The sequence below is a fragment of the Corvus cornix genome, chromosome 7 (assembly GCF_000738735.6).
Source record: "Corvus cornix cornix isolate S_Up_H32 chromosome 7, ASM73873v5, whole genome shotgun sequence".
Lineage (NCBI taxonomy): Eukaryota > Metazoa > Chordata > Aves > Passeriformes > Corvidae > Corvus > Corvus cornix.
The window spans coordinates 4,920,154-4,943,913 of record NC_046337.1 but is presented as its reverse complement, the minus strand read 5'-3'; the positions used below and the strand labels follow the sequence as shown (position 1 = coordinate 4,943,913).

The 23,760-nt window shown below is 35.9% G+C and overlaps 1 protein-coding gene across 1 annotated transcript in view; it reads right to left on the bottom strand.

The window, feature by feature from the left end:
- Window positions 1-23,760, bottom strand: part of LRP1B (LDL receptor related protein 1B) — a 636,888-nt gene that overhangs the window by 94,233 nt on the left and 518,895 nt on the right. Inside the window, exons 50-59 of the mRNA XM_039555091.1 lie at window positions 21,038-21,160; window positions 19,212-19,331; window positions 17,281-17,409; window positions 16,285-16,407; window positions 13,578-13,718; window positions 12,268-12,455; window positions 10,645-10,828; window positions 8,712-8,797; window positions 5,073-5,195; window positions 1,221-1,402 (exon numbers count right to left, since the gene is read on the bottom strand). Coding sequence (XP_039411025.1) covers window positions 1,221-1,402; window positions 5,073-5,195; window positions 8,712-8,797; window positions 10,645-10,828; window positions 12,268-12,455; window positions 13,578-13,718; window positions 16,285-16,407; window positions 17,281-17,409; window positions 19,212-19,331; window positions 21,038-21,160 — 1,399 coding nt within the window. The remainder of the gene's footprint in view (window positions 1-1,220; window positions 1,403-5,072; window positions 5,196-8,711; window positions 8,798-10,644; window positions 10,829-12,267; window positions 12,456-13,577; window positions 13,719-16,284; window positions 16,408-17,280; window positions 17,410-19,211; window positions 19,332-21,037; window positions 21,161-23,760) is intronic.

Sequence of the window (23,760 nt, the reverse complement as noted above, 5' to 3'; positions counted from 1 at the left end):
GCCACATAATGCAAACTGAATTGCTTCAAGAAGTACCAGTTCCAAAATATTAAAACAGTTTCTCACACAGAGGGTTTAAAAAGGGCCGAAGCATTGAGAAAGACTGTCGGAAAGCTGAGCAGCAATTTTCCCCTCAATAAGCTATTTAACCACAATGCAGAGCATGTTTGCCACAAAGAAAGAAAAAAGTCCCATTATTCAGTACAAGGATGCATGTGGCTGCTGTTGTATGCCATTACTCAGAACCTCAGGACAGATCTTTCCAGCTGGGAAACTGATTCTGCTCTACAGGCTTTGGACAGGCTCTCCAAAATCCAGATGCAGCTCATATTCCTAATAACCACCTGGAAGTGAATTTGTGTGCAGAAGGAAATGGTAGCCCTAAGAACAGCTACAGGTATCCTAGAAGACACAGGTGCAATATGCTGGCACCAAGCCTGCTCCACATAAGCAGCAGAGAAAGGGAATTTTCTCCACTCTCTCCAACAGAAAATGTTTGCTTTGGAAACAAACTTCATGGAATCAGTAGGATATTTCATTAAGCATTTCTCATTTGTGAGAAAAATACTAAGATACAAGTAACACCATTTCAAATTGTAACTCTGAATTTGAGTTTTTATTTCCAGGAACTTTATATACTAAAATAAATTTTAAAATACATATGTTTATTAAAAAAAAAGTAAATAAAACCCCCCTCAATCTTGGAAAGCTCTCTATACACACTGAGAAGAAACCCAGTAAATTTATTATGCCTATTTATATGTCTAAGCCTTCCTGAAGGACTGAGAGTCTCTCTACTAACTTTGTAGAGTGATTTCTGCATACACAGGCATGTGCAGGCAACCACACAGAGATCCCAGGTATTCCTGTGTTGAAGACATTAAACAAACGTCTGCACGCTTCCTCCCAAATTTTACAAGGAATAAAGGGTACTGTTACAAGAAAATTAAATTCCAGTTCTAAGAACTGGTAGAAAACGGCTTTTACCTTAAAAATAGTAAACTAGACAGGTTACATTTCTATATTAGGAAGAAAACTGCTTTTCTTTATTTAGGTAGAGTCCAGACTAACTCAGCGATTTTCTCCTATCACTGAGTATTAGATTAAAACAAACAAACAAACCAACCTAAGCAGTATTTCTTATCTATTCTCTAAATAAAATATATCTTAATATCAAATTAGGATTAAATAGGATTTACTGAAAATTGGCTGCTTCGTACCCTGCTTGAGGATCTAAGGACAGATCTCTGGGGAACTTCACTCTCTTGCTCACAAGGACAGTTGGGTACAAGCCATTGAGTTTAGACACCTCAATAATTCTCTTTTCAGTATCAGACCAATAGAGATTCTTCCCAATCCAATCGACAGCCAGGGCATTGGGAACAGCTGTATTGTGGATCACCTAAAAAAGCAAAAATTACATTAATTATTCATCTAAATAACTGGGAAAATGAACAATTGAAAAGTTACCAGGATATTTAGAGACTGGACATTTGATATTATGACATACAACACATGGAAAATGGGTATTATTCACTGCTAAACACTGAGGCCTCTCAGGTAATGACACTTCTGAAGTAGCTATGACAATGTGACACTTTTCTCCTAGTAAGGGAGAACAGAGAATACCATGATATTGTAAATAGGAAATCCCAACTTCTCTGCATTATACACAAACTTTTAAGAACTTCTGATCTTTGATTTCTCATCTTAAGTTTCTAGTTTTGTCTTAATACGAGAAGAAAAAAAAAAAAAAATTCAAACCAAACCAACCTTTTTCTCCTTCATATTCTATTTTTCGTTCCACAGACCAGAGTGGAGATGAGGCTTCTCTCCCCACAGCGTGCCCTTGAACACATCTGCTTCTCAGCTCCCCATTTCTCTCACCAGTCTCCATCAGCATATCCTTCATTTTAATGTCACAGTTGTGCCATATGCCATCATGACAGGCCATAAAAGCACTCAGCGAGTTACTGGTTGGAAAGTAAATACTGTGCTCTTATTTGCAACATTCATGTGGCAGAAGAATGAGGAACTTCCCAAGAATTAGTTAAATTTCAAAAGGACTACATTGTTAAGAGACAGAAGCAATTTAGTCGCCTACTGGAAAACCTACAGACTACTGACAGGGATGTGTTATCCTCAGAGCTTTTGATGACTTGGATAATTCTGGAACTTGAACAAATTCCTCTAGATATATGTGATTACAAATCTCATCATGATTGTATGACTCAGTCTGGCTTGTCTGGGAGTACTTCATGTCAAGTGTTCAGTAATATTTGAATATTCATTTGAGTCCAATTTCTTCTAGGCTTGAAAATTCTGTTCCTGAGAAGGTCTATCCTGACCTATTCTATTCCTGATTAAGTCCTGATTAGATCTGGGCAACTAGAACTTCAGAAAAGCCCCCACAAATCAGGAAGCAATATTTGAAAATTTATGAGATTTCTTAAGCACTAAAAATGGGTTTATTACTGTGGTGTACATTCTAATTTATTGTCATCTTCATCACTAACAGCATGTGCACCAGAGAGCATAAACTTCATTTGTAAACCCATATTATGTATAACTGAATGTGCTAGTCTTAAATTTATTTACCATTTGAAGACACGGAAAAGCCTTCAAGATAAGAAGGGATATGGTGAGATGCTTTAAATCAGTTTTATAGTTATGAATATGTAAAAGCACCTTCTCAGGTTGTTATGTAATTTATCACCTTATACAATCTTTTTAAAAAGTTAAATTCCAGGACACACTGATTTTTTCATGGGAGTAAGATATTTTATTTTCTAACACCTTCACACCACCAGCTTCACCAGTTTATAAATGTGTAATTGCAGCAACTGCTGCACTGTAACATGGGACATTTCATGCAGAAATGGATAACTCCGAAAATTTAGAGTGGTTTAGCTATCTAAACACTACACTAAAGCATGAACCAAAGTAATTAATCTCTCTTTCTGATGACTTTTCCTTTGGAGAGTCACTTCAACATATCCCAGTCACTGAGATCACCAGCGTGGCATTTAACGTGCACAGCCCAGCTTTCTACTGCATTTTCCACTAATATTTGAATCTAAACTCTCCATGAAACACTGTGCTAATGCCTGAACACATCTAGGTGAAAAACCTATCATTGCAATTCTGTAAATATCTCTGGCATGAAGAGATACAGAAGAAAAATGAAATGCATCCCAGGGCAGGAAAGCCAGAGCTGGTGTGCTGAAGAAATGCCATCTCCTACAAGGGGAATCCGAGCCAATACATCAAATAGCATCCCTTACACTGATAGTAGATCTATTCATAGCAAAGAGTAACACAACAAGTGCAAAGATATTAAAATGAGAGATCCATACTTCAGGGGAAAAACCATAAAAACCTCTCTCTTATGACAAAAACCCCCCCATTAAAATACGTAAAAAGGTTTGCTAGATAACAAATAATAACATCAGCGTTGAAATAACTAAATAAATAGTTAAAATAATTTCATTTGAAATAATTTAATTTTTAATAATGTCAGCTATTTAATATGTCCTATGGCAGCCTAATAAAAAGAGATATAAAAATTTGGCACTGGATAAAAGGATACTGACAGACTATTAGACAGCTACAATATATAATTCTTGCCAATTTTTTCACGTGTTTTTAGCTTTCAGAGGCCAAATATGGGCCAAGTTTTTCCGAGAAAAAACAGGCTTTTGCATGAAAGTTAAATGAACTTATTTTCATAATTTTTGTTTTGAATATGGCATCCTATTTGAGAAAAATTTTCATCAACATGACACTTGTGCAAATTGCAAATTATTAATGATGGAAAACCAAAATACCCTCCATGTCCTCATCCTAATTTTCTCCTACTATTTGTTCAACTTTTGGAAACCTTTTCTTAAAAAAAAAGAAATTATTAATGAATAAGTAGAAAGCAATTTTTTTTTATATTCTTCTACATGATTATTAGAATTTTTTTGATTGGGAAAAATTCTTTGTTCGTTTTGAAATAGTTAAGATTAGAAATAAAGAGTCTGAGTAATCCCCAGCCCTTATATAATACTGATTCATCCAGAAGGGACAGAAGCTGAGGAGGATGCTTTGGAAACTGTTTAAAGACAATAAATATGATTCAAAGATTCAATGGATTTCAAACCCCACACTTGCCTGTCTTCTATTTTCTTCCCTTCACAGGGAAAACTTTTGAGTGCTTGCTGGGTTTTAGTTTCACCCTGATGCAATCAGAGTGCCATAATTGCTTGTCCACTTGTTTTTTAAGAACAGTTATTTTGGTGTGAAGGATGCAAACGAGGTGCACTGAAGCCAGTGAGTTTCAAACCCTAACTCATAGAAAACAAAGCTGTCGTGCTCTGAGGATGTGTCAGTCCATGCACGAAGCTGTGAATGAAAACCACAATTCTTTTCTCTCTGCATATTTATCGGTGTGAGGGAACAAAATTCACAGGATATGTTATTGCTCATTTAACTCCATGTTTCAGAAGGTCAGACATAATAGAATAAACAAAGGATTCCTTACTGCTTATCACCAGTTCTGGGAAAATGTTCACATAAGTCAACAAATGTTCTTAATAGTGGATTTGTGAACTTAATCCACTATGGAGGCATAACAGACAGGCTGTGCAGAAATGAGAGTGCACTTTTACCCTTCACAGCAAAGACACGGAGTTATTTTAATTATCAATGTAGTGGAGGTGAAACAAAAACAAACTGAAGATCACAAGAAATTTTATAAGAAGTAGTAATACACCAGTGTATTTACACAGCTTACACCTAATGATAGCTCTTTTTTTGTTCTTTGGCATCCTGGAAACCACATAGAATTGCCAATTCACTAAACTGTCAGATAAGTCATGAGGAATTTAGCTCCTAAATACAGTTCTCCTAGTCCCTATCTTTACTTCAAATAAGGTATAAATGCAATTAAATTTTACTACGACTTGCTAGCTCATGCTGTATTTGTATTCATACACCAAAGCTTCACAATTTGGGTTAAAAGTATGAAGGAGTATTTCCCAAAACACTCAAAAAATTTAATGCTAGTAGTGTCATTAATCCCCAATTACCTTGATATCACTTCCATTTAAGGACATTCTGTTTATGCGACTGCCATTTGGTCTGCTGGAATCGATCCAGTAAATGAACTCTTCTCTGTAGTCAAAGTCTATTGCAATCACATTGTTCAGCCCCTAAAAACAGAAAAAAAAAGTCCATTTATTCAAATGTTTGAATACAAAATGCTGGATAGCATTCAGAAAGCAAAACACAGTTAATATTCTTAATGCTTTATTTTACTGTTTGTATATTTCTGAAGCACTTCCCTCTCTTTTCCATACACTACTTTTAAACAGAATAAGATAAAGACTGTAACAGAAATAAATATGGTGATAAATTGTCTCACTTCAAAAATGCAGATGATGTATGAAACTAAATGAAGCTCCTGTGTTTTTCCACACTCTTATTTAAATGAAATTAAGCAGTAAATACTTCCAACTTTTGCTCAGTTTCACTGCTGTTGCTACCTTTGGCATTTCTTTGGCAAACTAGACGTGATAACCAGAAATGGTATAATCTTTATGACATTTAAATAATGAAAGAATTTCCTTAGCAATATAAATTAATCAGGAATTCAAAATAGTGGTGTGCAAAAAGACATTAATGCTAATTCCTGAATGAGGACGTTTTGACTTTTTAGATGCTATATTATAGGTATGGTATATATAAACTTATATATAAATAGATGTGTGTATGAATACACACAGACACAGAGGTGGTGGATACAAAAAGTGTGAAAGCTGGAGATCCAGCAGGCACCTGGGAGTCTCCTATGGCTCCAATTACAAAGCCAATACATTTTAAGAATGAGTGGTGATTATATCTGAGCTACTCCAACAGGTTGGGAGGAGCAATCCTACAAAAGTGGCTTTTCATCCCAAATTGCAGATAAGGAAGAAGGGGATTGCATTCAGCTGATGGCTCTTATTTCCTTATCTGCCCCATAACCTGCTGAACATTCTGATATGTAGTGAAATCACAATTATTCTTAATATGCCAGGTTGTTGTTATCAGTGAAATATGGAGCAGCAGTGGTAAAAGGAACGGATGTGGTTTGTACCCTCTTTAAAAAGGCAAGGTCAGTTCATCAATTCCCTTATCAGCCCAATGACATCCTGCTCTCAGGCAGAGCAGCAGCCTCCCTCGTTAGTGTAATTCATTGCTGTGAAGGGGTGTGCTGGACCAGCCAGCTCTAAAGTAAACAACTAAGGACAACAATATTTAATTGTACAGAAACTGATACACGGCTTATCCGCCATCTACTACTGTGGAATTACTGTAACTACTGGAAATCTACCTTTTGATCAAAATGTAGAAGAAAAGAGTAGTTAGGCTGCACAAATCATCATTAAAGGAAGCCTGAAACAATTCAGTGTAGGAGGACCACTCTCATTTTTCAAAAATATCATATCCATGCACACATTTTTCACAAAGCCAACTGCAGCTCTGTCAGTCATCGCTGGGCTCCAAGATACTTTTCCTGTCTCTTCTTCTATTCTTAGTATAATTGCATCTACAAAGAACCCCCCACCCCAAATTCTTAACCAAGGAGACAACAGGTCAATGAATACAAAATACTATTTAATACAATTTTATTACATTCTATAAACCAAAGTCAGCAATTTGTAAAAAAAACATTGGCTTTATCTCTATATGTTCCACAACACTGCAAAAATCTCCTAAGGATCAAGATCAATACAGACAATTGACTGCCTGCACATCTTTGGTTTCAAGTGTTTTATTTTGGGTCAGTTTAATTTCAATTTTTATCAGAACATCGACTGCAGGTAAAATATTTCTGTACATCTGTAACAGAGTTCTCTGTCCAGACATCATTTCCTCTTTATTGTATACACATCTTACTTAAGCCCTTCTAGCATAATTCTTTGTCATTTCACACGTAATCTGCTTTTTAGAAGGAATAGGGAAGATTTCAAATGGCATCAGCTACTTTAGTCTCTCATATTAAACCTGTGGGTTTGTTTCTGTTACACACAGCACACAATATATCCTTGGCTGTGATTCATGTTCCCTTGGTGCCCCAGTTAAAAACATGGAGATAAAAACCACAAATAATGAGAAGGAAGATTATCTACTCTGCCTATTGAAAGCCTAAGGATTTTGATGACTAGGAGTGAAGGAAATGGAAAGCAAAGAAGATACATGAGACACAATTCAAACAGTTGTACTGTTTATGTGTACTTGGAAAAAAAAAAAAGAAAAAGAAAATAGAGGAAAAAGCTGGAACATAACTCAGAGAAGACTGAACGAGCTCCTACTTTCAGCTCCTTTATTCTGAGTTTATATGAACAACTGTTAGAGAATGGTAATCACAGATCAAATACACAGAGAGAAGGGTGGGTTTGCTCCTCTGCCAGAGCCACTCTGGTGTTTGCCATCATCTCGTAGATGTGCAGGAAAGAGCCAAATCCATCATAACACTGCAAGGACACAAGGAAGTCCTTATGAGGGACAAACCCCCCCTGTTCTGCAGGTAAAGCTCCCCCTTTGGCTTTCAAATCAAATGCTGCCTTTGTAGGAGCAAAGACCAGTAGGGTCAATAGCAGAGGTATTTGTCAGCCCAGTGAATTAATGCAATATGGAAAACACAGATTTTGTTCAATGGCTGGAGCTGCTCAGTCTCTAACACACCAAAGAGGAGCCCACTGAATTCAGGACTGAGGAAGCTCTGACCATCTGTCAGCACCAACCATGAAGAAAGTTTCCTGTTGCTCCCCTCTTTTCACAGGCTTCTATGAACAGGTACACCAGCAAAAGAGGAGAGAGGCAGGGAGATGCAAATGAGAGGGAGTCAGAAGGATTTCAGGAGAACAGACAGACTTTCAAAATGCTTGCTAAGCTTAAATAAAGTCAATGTTTCATTCAAGATGATGAATTTTGTAATTACTGAGCACCTCTCTTGTGACATTAAGGTGCGCAGCCTAGCGACACAAGAAGTTACAAAAAGCCTAATGATATTGATGGGCAGTAAATAAATTCCTAGTCTTACTACAATTGATCCATTTAGTATTCAAGGAAATCGATATTTTTATTAAAACTTATTTTGGAAATCTAATCTGAGGTAAGTAACTACACTTAGGTGAAGCATAGGAGAGCAGACTGCTAAAAATGGCAGCTCTGTATTTACTGGGTGACTTTCTATTTTTGCAGTTTTTCACTTTTTTTTCTATGTTATAATAATTTAGAGTAATTACTTTAAAAATTAGATTCACACAAAGCTAAAAGTTCACATTTGTAATACCGTAAATATTGGGATTGTCTGTCTGAAAATAGGTTTAGATTATGACAGTAAGTAGCCCAAATAATACATGGCCAAATAGGTGGGGTTTTTTGTTTGTTTTTTAACTGAAACAGACAAATTGCACAAAACATATTGTGATGGAAGAGGATCACAAATAACATAATTTTTTAGTACATCAGAATGACTGACGAAACAACTGCCTGAGCTTTAATCACGTCAAATCCAGACAAAATAGTCAATTTAAAGTATTGTAAGAACTCTGAAGGTACTGCAGTTGTTCTGTGGTGCACACAACGCCAATTGTAGGATGATGTTTCTGTCAGTTGCAAACTTTAGAAAAAAATAAAAAGTATTGAGTTAAACTTAGAGCATGGTACTATGGTTATACCTGTTTCAACAAAGTGTAGTTGGATCCATCAGTGCTAATTTTTCTTATTTCATGATGATCAGCCAGAATTAAGAAAGGTTCCTCATCTAAACCCCGGGAGAAAGAATATATTAGACTAGCTTTTACGTTAATTTATGGAAAATCAGGAATACAATGCTGAAATACAGATGGTTTGAAAAATAAATGTTACATGCTCTGATCAATGTTATGGATGAAAGAAATATTTAAAACATTCAAATGCTCCAAGAAAGATCAATGATGCAGTATAAAAATGAACAAAGCAATCAATTAGTATATCTTTCAATGCAATTTAATTCTTTTGTCTTTGTAATATGGGAACCACACTGTATTTTCTCCTAATTTAATGTCAGAGATTAAAGGGGAAATATATTTCATTCCATATGTTTTACTTTCAATATTTCCTTTCAAATAGCACTATTAATTGTTATGACTGCAAACCACGCATGTTTTGACCACTCCTTTTTGAGATTTCAATATTCTGAACATGAGAGTGATAAAGAAACAGCCATTTATAAAAACCTTGGCTGTCTAATTCAGAACTGAAGCCAGATTTGATTTTTTTTAAGCCTGGTCTTCTAGTTTATAAAAAAATATTTACTTTCAGAAACTCATTCATGACATCACTGACACATCTCTGAGAGTGACATACATAATAGTAGTTTTTTTTTTTTTAAGCTATCTTTATTTTAGCTCTGTTAGGAGTGACTCAACTAAAACAAAAATAGAAACTACCAGTGATAATTAAAAATGTATTAAAGGCTTTGTATCTACTGCTCACACACTCTAGAATGTAATGTGCTGTCCAGCCTACTCTGCTCCTGTACTGAACACGTTTGCATTTTTTGTTCAGCTCTTAAGACATTCTCCAGCTCAAAAATTACTTGAGGCCTGTGGGGAATGGCTGCAATGCTCTGCTTTCTTGTAAAAGCCTTTAAAGCAAATTATGCAGAAAAACCAGCATTAGGCCAAACGTCCCCATGTTGGCCCCTCCTGGCAGCAGAACCACTCCTGTCACAGCAACACAGCTTTGCCACGGTCTCTTTTGAAGTTTGATTTATTGCACCTCCAACAAACAGCTCTGATGTGCTCCAGCTCCCCTCCTCCTCTGAGTGAGCCATGGCTTCTAAAAGTGCAGGTGGCTTGGGAAGTGGGGGGCAGGAATGAAGCAAAACCAGCTGCTGGATTCCTGCACTCACCTGCGTCTCATCGGATTATTTAGGGAAGCACCCGAGGCTGGAATATGAGGCAGACAGAAGTTCCAGCCTTCTTGTCATTTGGAAAGAAAACAGAAAGCTTGCCTGGGCTGTGGAGGAAACTCAGCAGAACACAGCAACAGGGTTTCTGTTCCTTTCACTGATTGAGCCAATCCCACCCACTGAGGCACATGAAAACAACATCAGAGGCGTGAGGAAATAGCCAATGCTCTCACATATCTTGTGTAACACATATAAAACAGGAGGATTTAATATGCCATAGGAATAACAGAGTTTGCATTTTCTCTTATTTTTTCCTGTTCCTCCTTTTCAGATGAGGAAGCTTGATGTACATTCTAATGTTCTAAAGATGATGAAAGCTCATCATAACCATCCTATTATCATGTGACTCAGAAGCAAAACTAAGTGATGTATTCTAACTTTCCAAATAATTTTTCTAATAAACTTACTAATTCAAACTTTCAAAACCCACTGTATCTATTTACTACAAATGAGCTGAGGACAATACATACTAAAAATATAACTTATTATTACGTTCACACACAATCACATTCCTATTTTATATTGAAGAAATAGCAGATTCAAAGTAACTCTGCTTTTATCTTGCATAGAAAGGTAGCACAGACCTTGGGGCTAAGGTTTTTTTCACAAATTATTTGGATACAGCTGTGGATTATAAAAACATTAAACAGTAATACCTGAAAGGGATTTGCAGCCATTTGGGTTATCAGGCTGTGTTTCATACCCTTCTGCACACAAGCATTTGTAGGTTCCGTAGGTATTGATGCATTGCTGGCTACAGGGAAATCCAGATGAACATTCATCAATATCTACACACGTTTTGCCATCATCCTTCAGGAGGAATCCAGGCCAGCATTTGCACTGGGAAAGAAAACCAAATACATTAATTTTTAATTCTGTTTATCATCTGTGTGTACCTTCTTCTGAATATGTTAGCGTCATAAACTTTTTATGTATCTCATTTTTTCAAGTAACATCTTAATTACTTTGCTGCTTGTATGTTTTACAGAAGGCATATCTACTTTTCTTTTCAAGTACTGCTCATGTAATCCTAAGCACCATTTCCTCCAAAAAAACCCAAAGAAAACCCTGTACAATGAGTAATTATTCTTTCTACTTTAGCTGAAGAAAAAGTAAAGCACACCTTTTCAAAAATATAGAAAAGATTTTTCCTTGAAAATAATGATGGATGGACGCTTTGGAGTTCTTAATTTTCAATTATACATGTGTTTTTTGGTAAAGATAGAAAGGTTTTAATTATTTTCCCTGGAACCATTGACATCACCTAGCAATCTGTGCAACACAGCAATGTGAATGAGAACTCTTGAGGCTAATTAGGAGCTGGAGGTGGACAATTCCTGTGGATCCCTTCTAACTCAGAATATTCTCTGTTTCTCTTTTACTTGGCTCTGATGAAGTTTATCACATGCAATGTGAAAGATGAAAAAAAAAAAAAACTGGGCAGAGGGGTTTTGAAATAGGGGCATAAACTTTATCTACAGAAGAATTTGTGTCATGCTCCCTCCTATATCCTCTACTTCTCTCTGCAGAGATCCAGGATGTGCTTTCTCCACCACTTCAACAAGGTTTTTGCTGAACCCAACAGCTCTTGAGTCTCTTTCTCAACCCTCACAGTTCCAGAGGGTTGAATACCTGCAGATCTAAGCCATGCTGCACAAAACTTATTTAGTTCTCAGTGGGCCAATGTTCAGCTGAAAAGATGAAACTTTGGGAGTGCAGTTAGGGTTACTTCAGAGTTAAAACCCTGAAAAAAAGGTCTTTCTTCTATTTTTAGCTACTATTTACAGGCTACTGCAGTCTGTTCCTCTCTACTTGTCAAGGCCAAAGAGCAGATTCAGGTGATTCAAAAAACATCCTCACATGCTGACCGTGAACAGTTTTATTCTGCTGCTAAGGTGATATTACTTTGTTTAAATATTTCTGTAGGAGTCTTGGTAAAAATTGGGAGAAAACTGCTATTTCTGCTGTTCATTCCTATGTACTGTAAATTTTTTACTTTTTGATTTTCAGTGCTCTGCATACACCAGTATGATTTGTTGCACTTAAAGTGTTGCACAATCTCTTCCATAGGTTTAAAGTATGTACTGTACCATTTTTTAAATGCAATTTGAATTGTTTGCTTACAGGAAATAAAAATTTGAATGTTCTTATTATGGCATGTAAGCTACTTCACTACAAGGAGGTACCACACAGTGGGCCTTTATTATAATCATGCAGTAGTTAAACCCTTAAGAACTAAAAACTTGCATTATATTACACCATATTTTGCAATTATTCACCTTGTAGCCAACAGGAAGGTCCTGACAATCTTGGGAACAGCCACTGACTTTCTTACTGAGGCATTCATTAATGTGGCAGCTTTTCTCATCAGACCCATCACTGCAATCTTCTTTGTTATCACAAACCGCACTTTGAGGAATGCACTTGCCATTTTTGCACATAAAAAAAGAGCTGTTACATGACTGCTCTGGAAAACAAAAAAGAAAACAAAGCTTGGTGTCATCCATTAGTATTTGGAATTAGTTTTCTCATGTATCAGCTGCTGTGTGCACATGAAATGAAACAATTATGTAACAATTGAGTATTCTTTATTGGCAGCATTATAAAAGCTTTTCACTTTTCAGTGTCTTTAAAGGTTATTCCTCTCCTGGAAAAACATGTGAAGACATCAAGTCATAACTCTCTTCTATATATTTGGTTTTATATAATGGAGAACCCTCTACATCATCTCTGCACAAAACACAGTTCTACAGTCTCCAAAAGTTAAAAAACAGGGGTTGTGCCCCCTGTGGAAGCTGAGGTGTTTAGGAACACAACTGACTGAATTACAATGCATTCCTTGCCTAATGACCTGCACATATGGTTTTCCCTGTTTGGCAAAACTTGAATACATCATTTCAGCTACATTCAGATCCTTCAAATAGCAATTGAAACATTTAAATAAATTTAATGTAGGTGTGCTGCCTCACCTCACAGCAGATGAGCGTTTTCCATCAAAATTGGTATAAAGAAGCTGGCTACAAAGCAATGAAATCCTAAGGTCTAGACAGAAGAACTGGTCTTTCAAAAAGCCACAAAATAGAACACAATATGCAGACCAGGACTAATTTCCCTCTCAAAATGCAGTCAGACCTCATCAAACTTATTAATGTAAGCAGAAAATACCAATAAAACCAATAGCATTTGGTCAATAATTTAATAAAATTAAAGCAGTGTTTATTATTTATAGTGAAAGCATCTTTTGTATGATCTCCTTTTGTGTGATGAATATCTTGGACACAGTAAACATTTTTAAGAGCAAGCTAGAAACTTTGGAAATTACTATATTAATATAATCTTATTTTAATATCAATAGGACTTAGGCATTAAGGACGTGTCTGCTATTTTATTCCACCGGAACTGGTGGCTTGAACTTTGTGAACTGAGGTTTTGGATGCTCAGAACACTTTCTCCTTGCAAGACATGAGCAGTATCACGAAAGCACTAGAAATTTAAGCCATGAGGTTTTGCATTTGCTGACTTAAAACCCTAAACCATCGCTCTCAAAAAAGAAAGGTCACACGTGTTCTCCAAAAGATTACACACAAACCTGAACTTTTGCACTTGGTGTTGAGAGGTGCCTCATCAGAGTGGTCTGGGCAGTCAAAATCCCCATCACACTGCCACTGGGAATTCAACAGGCACCGTCCATCAGCACAGGTGAACTCTCCAGGACGACAGTGACGATACCCTACAAAAACAACAACCAATCACCTCATGTTTTCTCCCATAATTTCCACATAAAATTCTGCATATTTGAGGCAATGCAAAGTATTTTTCACTCCATAAAGAGATGCAAATTGTTGTGCTTATACAACAGTGTCTACCAGCAAAGAGAGAAATCAAAATTCTCTTATGTAGCACCCTATAGTCATGATACAACTCACACAGATGTGAAACATTTATGCAGCTCTCAATCATAAATTCCTTTTCTTTTTGGTGCTATTCCATTTATTCCTGTTATTAGGAAATAGCTTAACAATACCCAGCAAATATTTTTGTGGTGTGCTTAAGGCTGCATGCCTTCCCTTTAAAACATGCAGAACACAAACCATTTTAACCACACTAAACACACATTTTCAAAGATGGCCACAAAATCAATATGTATAGAATGGATGCATTTTCAAAGTGAAAGTAGATTTCTAACAACAACAACAACAATATATATATAATGAAGTAAATAAACCACAAACAGGCATTTGCTTCTTAGAACACAGTGGTTTAACTGAGAGTTGTAAACCGACAAAGCAGTAGAAAAACTTAGAAAAGTCATCACAATGATAGTTTTTTTCTGTTCAGTTTTAAGTAATTAGTTATTAGGATTTCATTAAAAAGACAGGCTTATACAATGGACTCAAAAATTGCATCAAAGAAATTTTCAAGGAATAGAATGATTGTGAACTTTAAAAAAAATAAAAAAAATTGTTTGCTTCAGTCACCTGTCCCATTTTTATTTCTGAATAGTACTCTACAAAAAAAACAGTAAGAAAATATACCTTCAATTATACAAATAGAAAAAGTAAAAACAGCTACACTAAAACAAAGCCTAGATTTTTAAATGTATTCCATTAATTCAGCTTTCAGGAACATATTTAAACCCAAATTCCATGTCAGGTAAGTAGACTGGTGGCTGAAGAGTACCTGGATTGTTTTGGCTCCCAGATGGAAGATGAAAAAAGGTTTAGGTCTACAGTCAACAGAGCTGTGATCAGGCTCTCTAGTTGGCAGTCAAATCAGAAACCACAAGTTTCAAATCCTGGGGAATGATGTGGTTCAATTTTAAATCCTGTCAGCACCTTGGAAAGTGTGTTTTGGAATTTGACTCCTACTCTTTACAAGCAGTTCCCTTTCCCATAAAAGAATGCAACCCTTTCCTAAAATGGCAGTGTAACAGTTTTGCCATACCAGTCCCACACTGAGGTGTATATTTGATTACCAGTTAACAGAAAATTGCATTGAAGCAGCGCAGCACAAACATTGCTGCAGAGTTCAGTTTCCCTGCAGAAATTAAATAGAGCCAGTGCCTGAAGGCAGGTCCATACTAAATCAGATTAGGACTTTGTAAATCTCCTGCTCCTTTTGCTGTTCCCTCCTTCTGTCTCTTTCTGAAAGTCGGACAAAATAACACTATTGATTTGTCTGTATTTTAAGGGGTGTGTATAGTTTGTAGTGTGTGTGTGTACGTAATGCTATAGAAAATAAATTAAATACACCAGTAAGAAATTGTAAGTGTAAAGAAAAAAAAGGCAAATTCCAAAGTTTATGACTGTTGAGTTCTAAATAGTTATTCAGGTACTGAATACTGGGCTGGGGCAGGAGGTGCACACAACTGCTCTCTGTGTCTGTGTGCTCAGCACCTTTTGGGACTAATTATACAACGGTGTTTGAAAACCCCTAAGAGCTATAAATTTTGCAGCTGTGATTTGCCCACTCTGTTGCTGCTAATGATACTGAATGTGTAATTCACTGATTTCCTCGTAATTATCTGTCATTAATAAATCAATATGCATGCTTTTTCTCACAATCTTTGGGTGTCTGCTCACGTCATTAATGCACATACCCCCTCCAGGTCGTGTGCACAATAAGGACATCTATAATATACAGATATTTTCTAGCTATTTTCTGTTATGGCTCTCATTTCTGAAGCAAATTTAAGAGTAAACAACTAATATAGATTGTGACAGCACCAAACCAGGCATTATAATCACCAATTTCTCCTTTTGGAGGGAATATTTGCTCTATATTTTCCATAAATAGTATTCATATAGATTAGTGTTTCTGAGTATGGCCCTGTGCAGATATCCAGATAGTATAAGAAACCCTAAATTCATGTGAGTGGTGAAAATTAAACATTGACATATGTTTTTTAGTTGATATCATTTAACTTCAATGACAATCATGACAGATGTGTTTCATTATTTGGTAGGAAGAAACTGTATAGAGACAAAAAGACAAAAAACCATATAATAAAGATACACTTGTAAACAAGAAATTCTAGGACATACTTTTAAAATTCTCTTTAATATTATTAGCAGTCAACTGTAAGACACTATGGGAAATAATTTGTCACTGTAGCCCCAGATCCAAGTTAATCCCAAACTGTATTAATTGATGCATAATTTAAAAGTGAGAATTAAAACAATTTAAAAAAATGCAGAGCTTTCTTTTTCAATAGTGCCTTCAAGTACTGAGCCCTGAAGAATGCCTTACAGTTAGCAGTGAAATTGTTCTATTTGCTCTATTTTTGTTATACTTGCCACATTCCAGAGATTCATCCGATCCATCTCCACAGTCATCATCGTGGTCACAAACAAACTGCTTGGGAATGCAGACCTTGTTATGGCACATGAAAGCATTCTCATCACAAGTGTTATTGGGAGCTAAGGAAAATACAGCCCATTTAAAAAAAAAAAAAAAAAAAAAAAAAAAGACAAAAAGAAAGAAAGAAATTGAGAACAACCAGATATACAGCTGATTTTCTTACACAAAGATGAAATGAGAAGTGCATTTGAGTGAATTCAATGGAAAGAACCATAACTTTTTAGTCAGATAAAAAGCATCACACAATTCAATACCAGAAAAACCTACACATCACAAAGAATGCTACAGAAGTAAAGATAGCTAAAATCTCCTGTAATCCAAGGCAGAAAAGCTTCAGAAGTTGATGCTGTCTATGACTAAACTGAGGTCTGGCTCTGAAGAAAAGAACATTTGGGAAGAAGACATGTCCTTGTATTAGCCTGCTCCTGAACAAATGCTCTTCCAAGTCCATAAACACTCAAAATGTATAGAATATATTTATATACAACTTTTACACATTAATAAAACAATCCCCTCCAGTGAAACTATTACTGAACTCCTGACACTGTTAACAGAAATGTGTCTCAGGAGACTGGAAGTAATATTTTATAGGGTAAGAGATGCCAGGATCTGAACAATCAGCCAGAAAAGCATCTCCCTTCTTGATGCACAACCTCCCTGACCTGAGCAGCAGCATTTTCTTCAGGAAGAGCAGTAAAACTGCATAGTCACTGATGTGCTAATTTTCATCAGTAAACACACTGAGTCACATTTTCTTCAGCTGGGCTGCCTCGCTGTGTGTGAGCAGAGCCTGGAGGTGTCAGGCTGATTAAAAAGCTGAAGGATCCTGCTCCATGTGCTCACACAAGGGCCAGCAATCTTCACCAGCAAAGTGGACACTACAAAGGCAAAAGCAGCATGAAAATAACATTTTTTTTGACATGCAAACCTACCACAGCCTGCTGTGGAGAGCTCGTCACTTCCGTTGGGACAGTCCCGCTCCCCATCACAGAGCCAGTGCTGGGGGACGCAGGCGTGGGAGCCCAGGCAGCTGAAGGTGTCTGCAGCACAGGTCACTGAGCCTGCAGAAACATGGCATGGGAGCCCTCAGCATGGAACCATCCCATATTCTCAGCTGCAACATCCTAACCTATGCTTTTATGGTGACGGGTAATGATTAAAGGGGTTTATTCTAAAATATGACTTTGTCCTGCACATTATGATAAACTTACTGGCTAGGATTGTTTTACAGTCAAATTTTGACCATTTGCTATTTCTTCCATTCTTTTCATTTATTCAGCCTCTTAAATTTCCCACACTTTATGAAAACCATCCAGCAGAACAATTTTTTGAGCCAGTTTTGGTCAGTAAATTTGACTGCACATTTGGACTGACTGAACAAGGGAACGGATCTTGCAAACCATGTAATCCCTGCATCACCAAACTCTATGGAAGCCAAAGGCACTCAAAAATTTTGTTAATCAGAGAAGAAAACAATGTGTACCAAGTAAAGCAGTAGTGTGAGTTAAAAATACCTGACAGTTCTGATCCCACTAACTCAACATACTGTTTACCTGACTAGTTTTTTCTTGGCTATTCTTTAGATAATGTTATATCCTAGGATTAAACTTACTCCATTTGGAAGCAAATTTTTGTGCAATCATCACTTAATGTATTCTCTTAGGTAAGTTAAATATACTTCACGGTGTATTTTCTACAAGTTTTAATTAGAAATTAGTAAAATACTAAAACATTTTTAAAAATATTTTCTGTCCTACTTATGCAAAAGGGGCAACTTTTGCCTACTTATACTCATTTGCCCTTTTTTGAAATTTCTAGAATTGAACTTCATGTTGAATTTCTACTGCTTTTTAAGACTGAAAAATCTGAAGTAATTTTAATCTCTTTTCTCCTTGCAATTCAGATCCAACACCTGTTCCTAAGGAGAAGACTTAACTCTCCTTTCTTTATAACCAGTGCAGATTTTTCCCCTCTTTGAGAGAAGTTAGTGTCCTAAATAATTCACATTTTACCATATTAGAACAGTATAAGTTCCACCTCCATCCTTTTCATTTGATGGCATTTCTACATCTACGTTTGATTAAGCAACTACTTTAACAAACCACATTTCTTCTCTGCCTACTTAACACTTTCAGTTATCAACAGTATTTTTACTGTGGTAACACACTGGAAATATGGAATAAATACTCTTTGTTGAATGGACTTTAAGAGGATGTTTGAAAAGGAACATATATTTAAGAGTTAAAAGCTGAAATTTTACAAAGAAACTTAAAATACAGAGAATGACGGAACCAATGTATAAAATCACTAAATTGTGACACCATGATTTGACATAATGTGATTTTCTTTTGAAGAGAATTCACTAACACATTTCCAGTCCATTGAGCCCTAGAATGAAAACAAAATTTTCAGTTTCTCATGCACCTTGAAGCGTTTGGGAATGTGAGAGAAATACCATACAATATAAGCTTATGGTATAAAAAATTTTAGAGAGAATAGAAGGAAGAGCTAGGGAAAAAAAAACCAAACCCAAAATACAACAACTTTAGGGTCTTTGAGCACTCGTCACTCAAATATAAAATTCAAACAGCAGTTTTACCTAAAGGATAGGAAATGGACAACAGGCTGGCTGTTCTTTCACCCAGGCTGGTTTGCCATTCATAACTCTACTGCTAAAATTCACACAAATCATCCAGTTCCCATAAAAAGGAACCTATCTGCTGGTTGGAGGGGGCTGAGGGAGGAGATCCCTCACAGCCTTTGGAGATTCTGTCCTTGTTCCCTTCCCAGCCTCTCCTTAGACCACGTGGTGTCTCATTCTGCCTGATCTGCCACAACCCAGAGCTGAAAGGATCCTACTCACCACAAACAGCATCGCTCTCGTCTAAGCCATCTCCACAGTCGTCCTCACCATCACAGGTCCACTGCTTGGAGATGCACTTGTTTGCAGAGCAAGCAAATTGATTCCATGAACAGGACGAATCTGGGGATGACACCAGGCACTGCATTTGTTAGGTTCACAACAGCCCTGCGTTCCCTGCATTTTCAGCCATGGTTTAGGATTTTTTGCACTGCTCCTTTCTTCCCTCCCAGTTTCCATGTACTAAAACCCTCCAACACAGTAAAATCCTAATCTTGTTATTCAACATGTTATCAGTTTGTCTCAGAGTTTGCATTCACCAACCCATTTATAAAAACAAATAGTAAAACATTCCAAACACATTCCAATATTTCCAAGTATTTTTTTTAGTGGGAAGAGGAGAAACACTTTAAAAACTGAAGCCTGGTTTGCATATTTAACATAGATGCTACAGCTACAGTCAACTGCTCTATTTGGGTAGTAGTGCTGAGGGCACAGTCCAAATTTTCCAACCCAGCCTTCCTCCTGGTATTCCAGTATTTAACTCCATCTTTAAAAGCTTTCATGTTATTTTCTCTCACAAGAAAAATTGCTGTGTGTTTGCTTTATCCCATTTACACTTTTCTATACATTGAAAATAAGAGTTTCTGCATTTCACAATCAGACTGCACAACTGCTCTAAGTAAGTGCTATTCTTCTCTGAAACATTCAGGTCTTCCATGTTTCCCAGACTCCTTTCTTTAGGAATAAATTTTATTTCGTTGCAGCTGATGACAACAAATTTTAATATTAACATTAAAATAATTTTAGGTAATGAAATCTGAATTTAAAGACGAGCATTATAACAGGTGTCTCAAAATGTGGGAAAAGTAGAATTGACTTAAACCCCCTTCTCTTTTGCCCATAAAAATCAGCTAATTCAGTTTATAATATTGTACAGAAGTGAATAAAACCTGGAAATGTAAACACCTAGTTATGCTTGACAAACGTGGCCAACAGAAAAGATTCTGATTGTCACAGTGCAGAGCAGTTCCTAATCTGAAGTTATAAGATAAAAATATACAATGAAAACTGCAAAGCAAATATGGAAGCACGTTAATGGGAACTGGGTCACAAAGAAAGTGATATAAAATGTTCAGTCATGGTAGGAAGTAAAGCAAAAACACCACAAAAACTGAAAAATACCCGAATTTCAGGTGTTATTTAAATAGGGAATAGGAAAATTTGGCACTGCTTTTTGCTGTTCTGGTACAATTTCACTACAAAAATAATCAATTCAGGTAATCCATACAAACTGAAAGACCAGCTCCCAGCAGGAGTAAAGCCAACCTGCTTTGTGACTCAGGTAAAATTTAAGAATCTGAAAAGATCTGAGAGAGAACAGACCCTTAACCCAGTTCGCAGTTCATGCTGTATTTTATTTACATCACTTCCATCATTACTTTAAATAATTACATCTGTATGGCCTCTGATGCAAAGGAATGCCTATTTTGGTGTTTGGGTATTTCCCGTTGGGGTCCAGATAGTGACTCAAATTCATGATACCTATAAAACTCTTCTAATGAGGAGCTGTGAAAATTAGTGAAATTGTTAAATATTAAAGTAATAGAAAACTCCGTATATAAATATATCCTTAAGAGAGAAAAAAATAAAGGGCTTTCATTCTGGCATGAAATAGAACTTAAGGTATTGACAGCATGAAGTATTAGAACTGAATCTGAAAATACAGCATCAAAGAACTTTTTATATAATCTCTGAGATATAAATGCACACTTCTTTGCCAAAGTGCATTAGTGACTAGAGAAATACAAATAAGACAAAATGCTCACCACAGTGCAATTCATCTACTCCGTCCTCACAGTCTTTCTGCCCATCACAAAGCCAGGTGGTCAGAATACATCTTCCACTAGGACAACCAAAATAATTTTCTTCACATGTGGGTTTGTTTTGAACTGTGATAAAATAAAGAATGTAATGTAAAATGGTCTCTACTAGTATGATTAGGAGCCTAATACATTTTTGCTAAATTTCTGAATACTGATGGACAAAGTGTTTATGTTTAAAAATGGAAAAAAAAAAAAAGTAAATAATTTGTGTTCATTAAAAAAAAGTGATAGCTAATTAGTTTAGGGAGCTGAAATAGTTATTTTTTATATTTTTAGAGAAGAATCAGAGCACAGCTTCAAACTAAATTAAAAAGCCTATAGAGGAAAGTACTTCAGTTTACAGGTTTTGAGGTCAGGCAGGTCAACATTGCTTGTTGGTTTACACCAGCTAAAGAAATTGCCCTTCTGATCTTTCTGCTGTCATTTACAAGATAATCTAATTGTGGCAGTATTTTTGTCACTGGGAGAAGCTACAAATCTCATGCATGCACTGACTAACAGGAGCTACACCAGTGATGCTGGAGCCAGAGGATCAGACCTGGTCAGAAATTAAGAACTTATCCTTTGTCTTTTTTATTTCGTAGAGTCAGAAAGTAATTTAAAATTTGATTTTTATGAATGCTTAGAAACCAGGTTTGAGGAGAGAAAAATGTCACATATTGAGTTTCATGATGCAAGGACAAATATTAGTCTAATAACAGCTTATTTTCAAAATCTTAAGCAAGGTCCTGGGAAAACCCGGGAGTTCCAAGCACTGGAAACCACTGAAACTGCCATGGTTTTCATTGTTCCCTCAGTGTACTGTATTTTTTTTTCAGCCTCCTCTCTTTGAAAAGGAAAGTTAAAGTGAACATTTATTGCTTCTACAGCTGTATGAATGAAAAAAAAAAAAAGAAAGAATAAAGAAAGAAGTGGGACATCTGTGATGACTTGGTAGACATTAAGGATTCTCTAAGTACAGCTACCCTACATGAGTATTTTGCTGTAGTTTTCTGTAAGAACAATGACACTGAACCAAACTGCTAATGGGAATTGCAATATTTGTAATAGAAACAACACTCAAAAACTTAATGTGCCAGAGTTGGTCAGTTTTGAATGAAATGGCAAAGGAAATCACATGGTGGGAATGGTATTGCTTCCAAGTAAAGGGAGGAATGATCCAGGCAATTAGTCACACATTGAAATGATGGAACATTTTGGCATACATTTGGAATTCAGAGAGAAGTAATACAAATAAATGGACAATGGAATAAAATGCACATTAGTGTACTTATGCAACATTAGTTTACTGAAGCTGTAGCACACTGCCCTCAAAATATTCCTTGGTACGGAAAAAAACCCCTTCTTTGTATGGAAATACAGCAAATCTAAGCTATTTTGAGCTAAATCAAGGGTTATATACATTTACATAATTAAGAGATAATCTGGAGAATGTAGAGATTAGAATGGTAACTCTAACTTAATATGCATCTATTCATAGGATTGATGGAAGTTCTTAATGTCAGGTTGGCTGACAGTACTGCTCAAGTCCCAGCTTTCTCTGCATCCTGGTAATATTTTCATCAATACATTTGGCACAATTTATACAAGAATACTAATAGAAACTTCTGGTGACATAACAGGATTATCACACAGAAAAAGAGAATATTAAATGGAAATAATCAGATTATGTCCACTACCAGGCAAAATTTTGATGGCACCGAATAACATAAAATTTGAAGTCTTTAATTTTACAAAGAATAAAATTTATTGTTTAGGAAATATTTACTTTTATTAAATGCTTATTCTTAGATGAAAGAGTTAGGGGTAACAGGAGATTAGTTTCACTCTAGAATAAATCAATTATAAAAACAAATAGAAATAAAAAGATGTTTACATTTTGTGCTTAATATTCTCAAACACAAATGAGGGGTTCTGGATAAAAATGGAGCAAACACATAAATGCCCTCCTTCATTAGGAAAGAATTGAATATTGTGAATAATTTGCTGGTTAACATTAAATATCGAGCAATAACCTCAGTCCTGAGTCTGGAGCTCAAGCTGTCATTCCCTTTTCTCCTTGCTGAAGACCAGAACTATCACAAAAAGCAATAACCCTGGATTCTACCCTGGCAGCCTGTTCCAAGGACCAAATAAAAGAGAAAGTAAAACAAGTCAGCAAGAAAAGAAATACCACCCACTAAAGTGGTGGCTAATAAAAGTTCCTGAGTGATTATGCTGATGCTTGATGAGCTTGACATTTTAATGACTCCTGTTTTACTTAAATAAAAATGACAAATGACAGACCTAACCTGGAGGAAATAGAAAGCTAGGCATTACAGTTTGCTTTAGGAAAAAATAAAAATCATTCTTTTGTATTTTAAAAAATTATAATTATATAATTATTATATATTAAAAAATTATTCTTTTGTAATAATTTGCATAATCCCATGCAACACAAAATAAAGGTGAATAAACTGCATTCAGCATTATATTAATCTCTTTGTTAAATAAAATCAGTTTTGACTGAATAAACATTTTGCAACACAATGAGAAACACTCCCCCCCCCAAAAAAAAAACCCCTGTTCTTTTTTAAAAAAGTAAATTAATGTTGTTTTGCTGTTGTTTGTTTGTTGGGTTGTTTTTTGTTGTTTTTTTTTTTTTTTTTTTTCTTTTTCACAGTTAC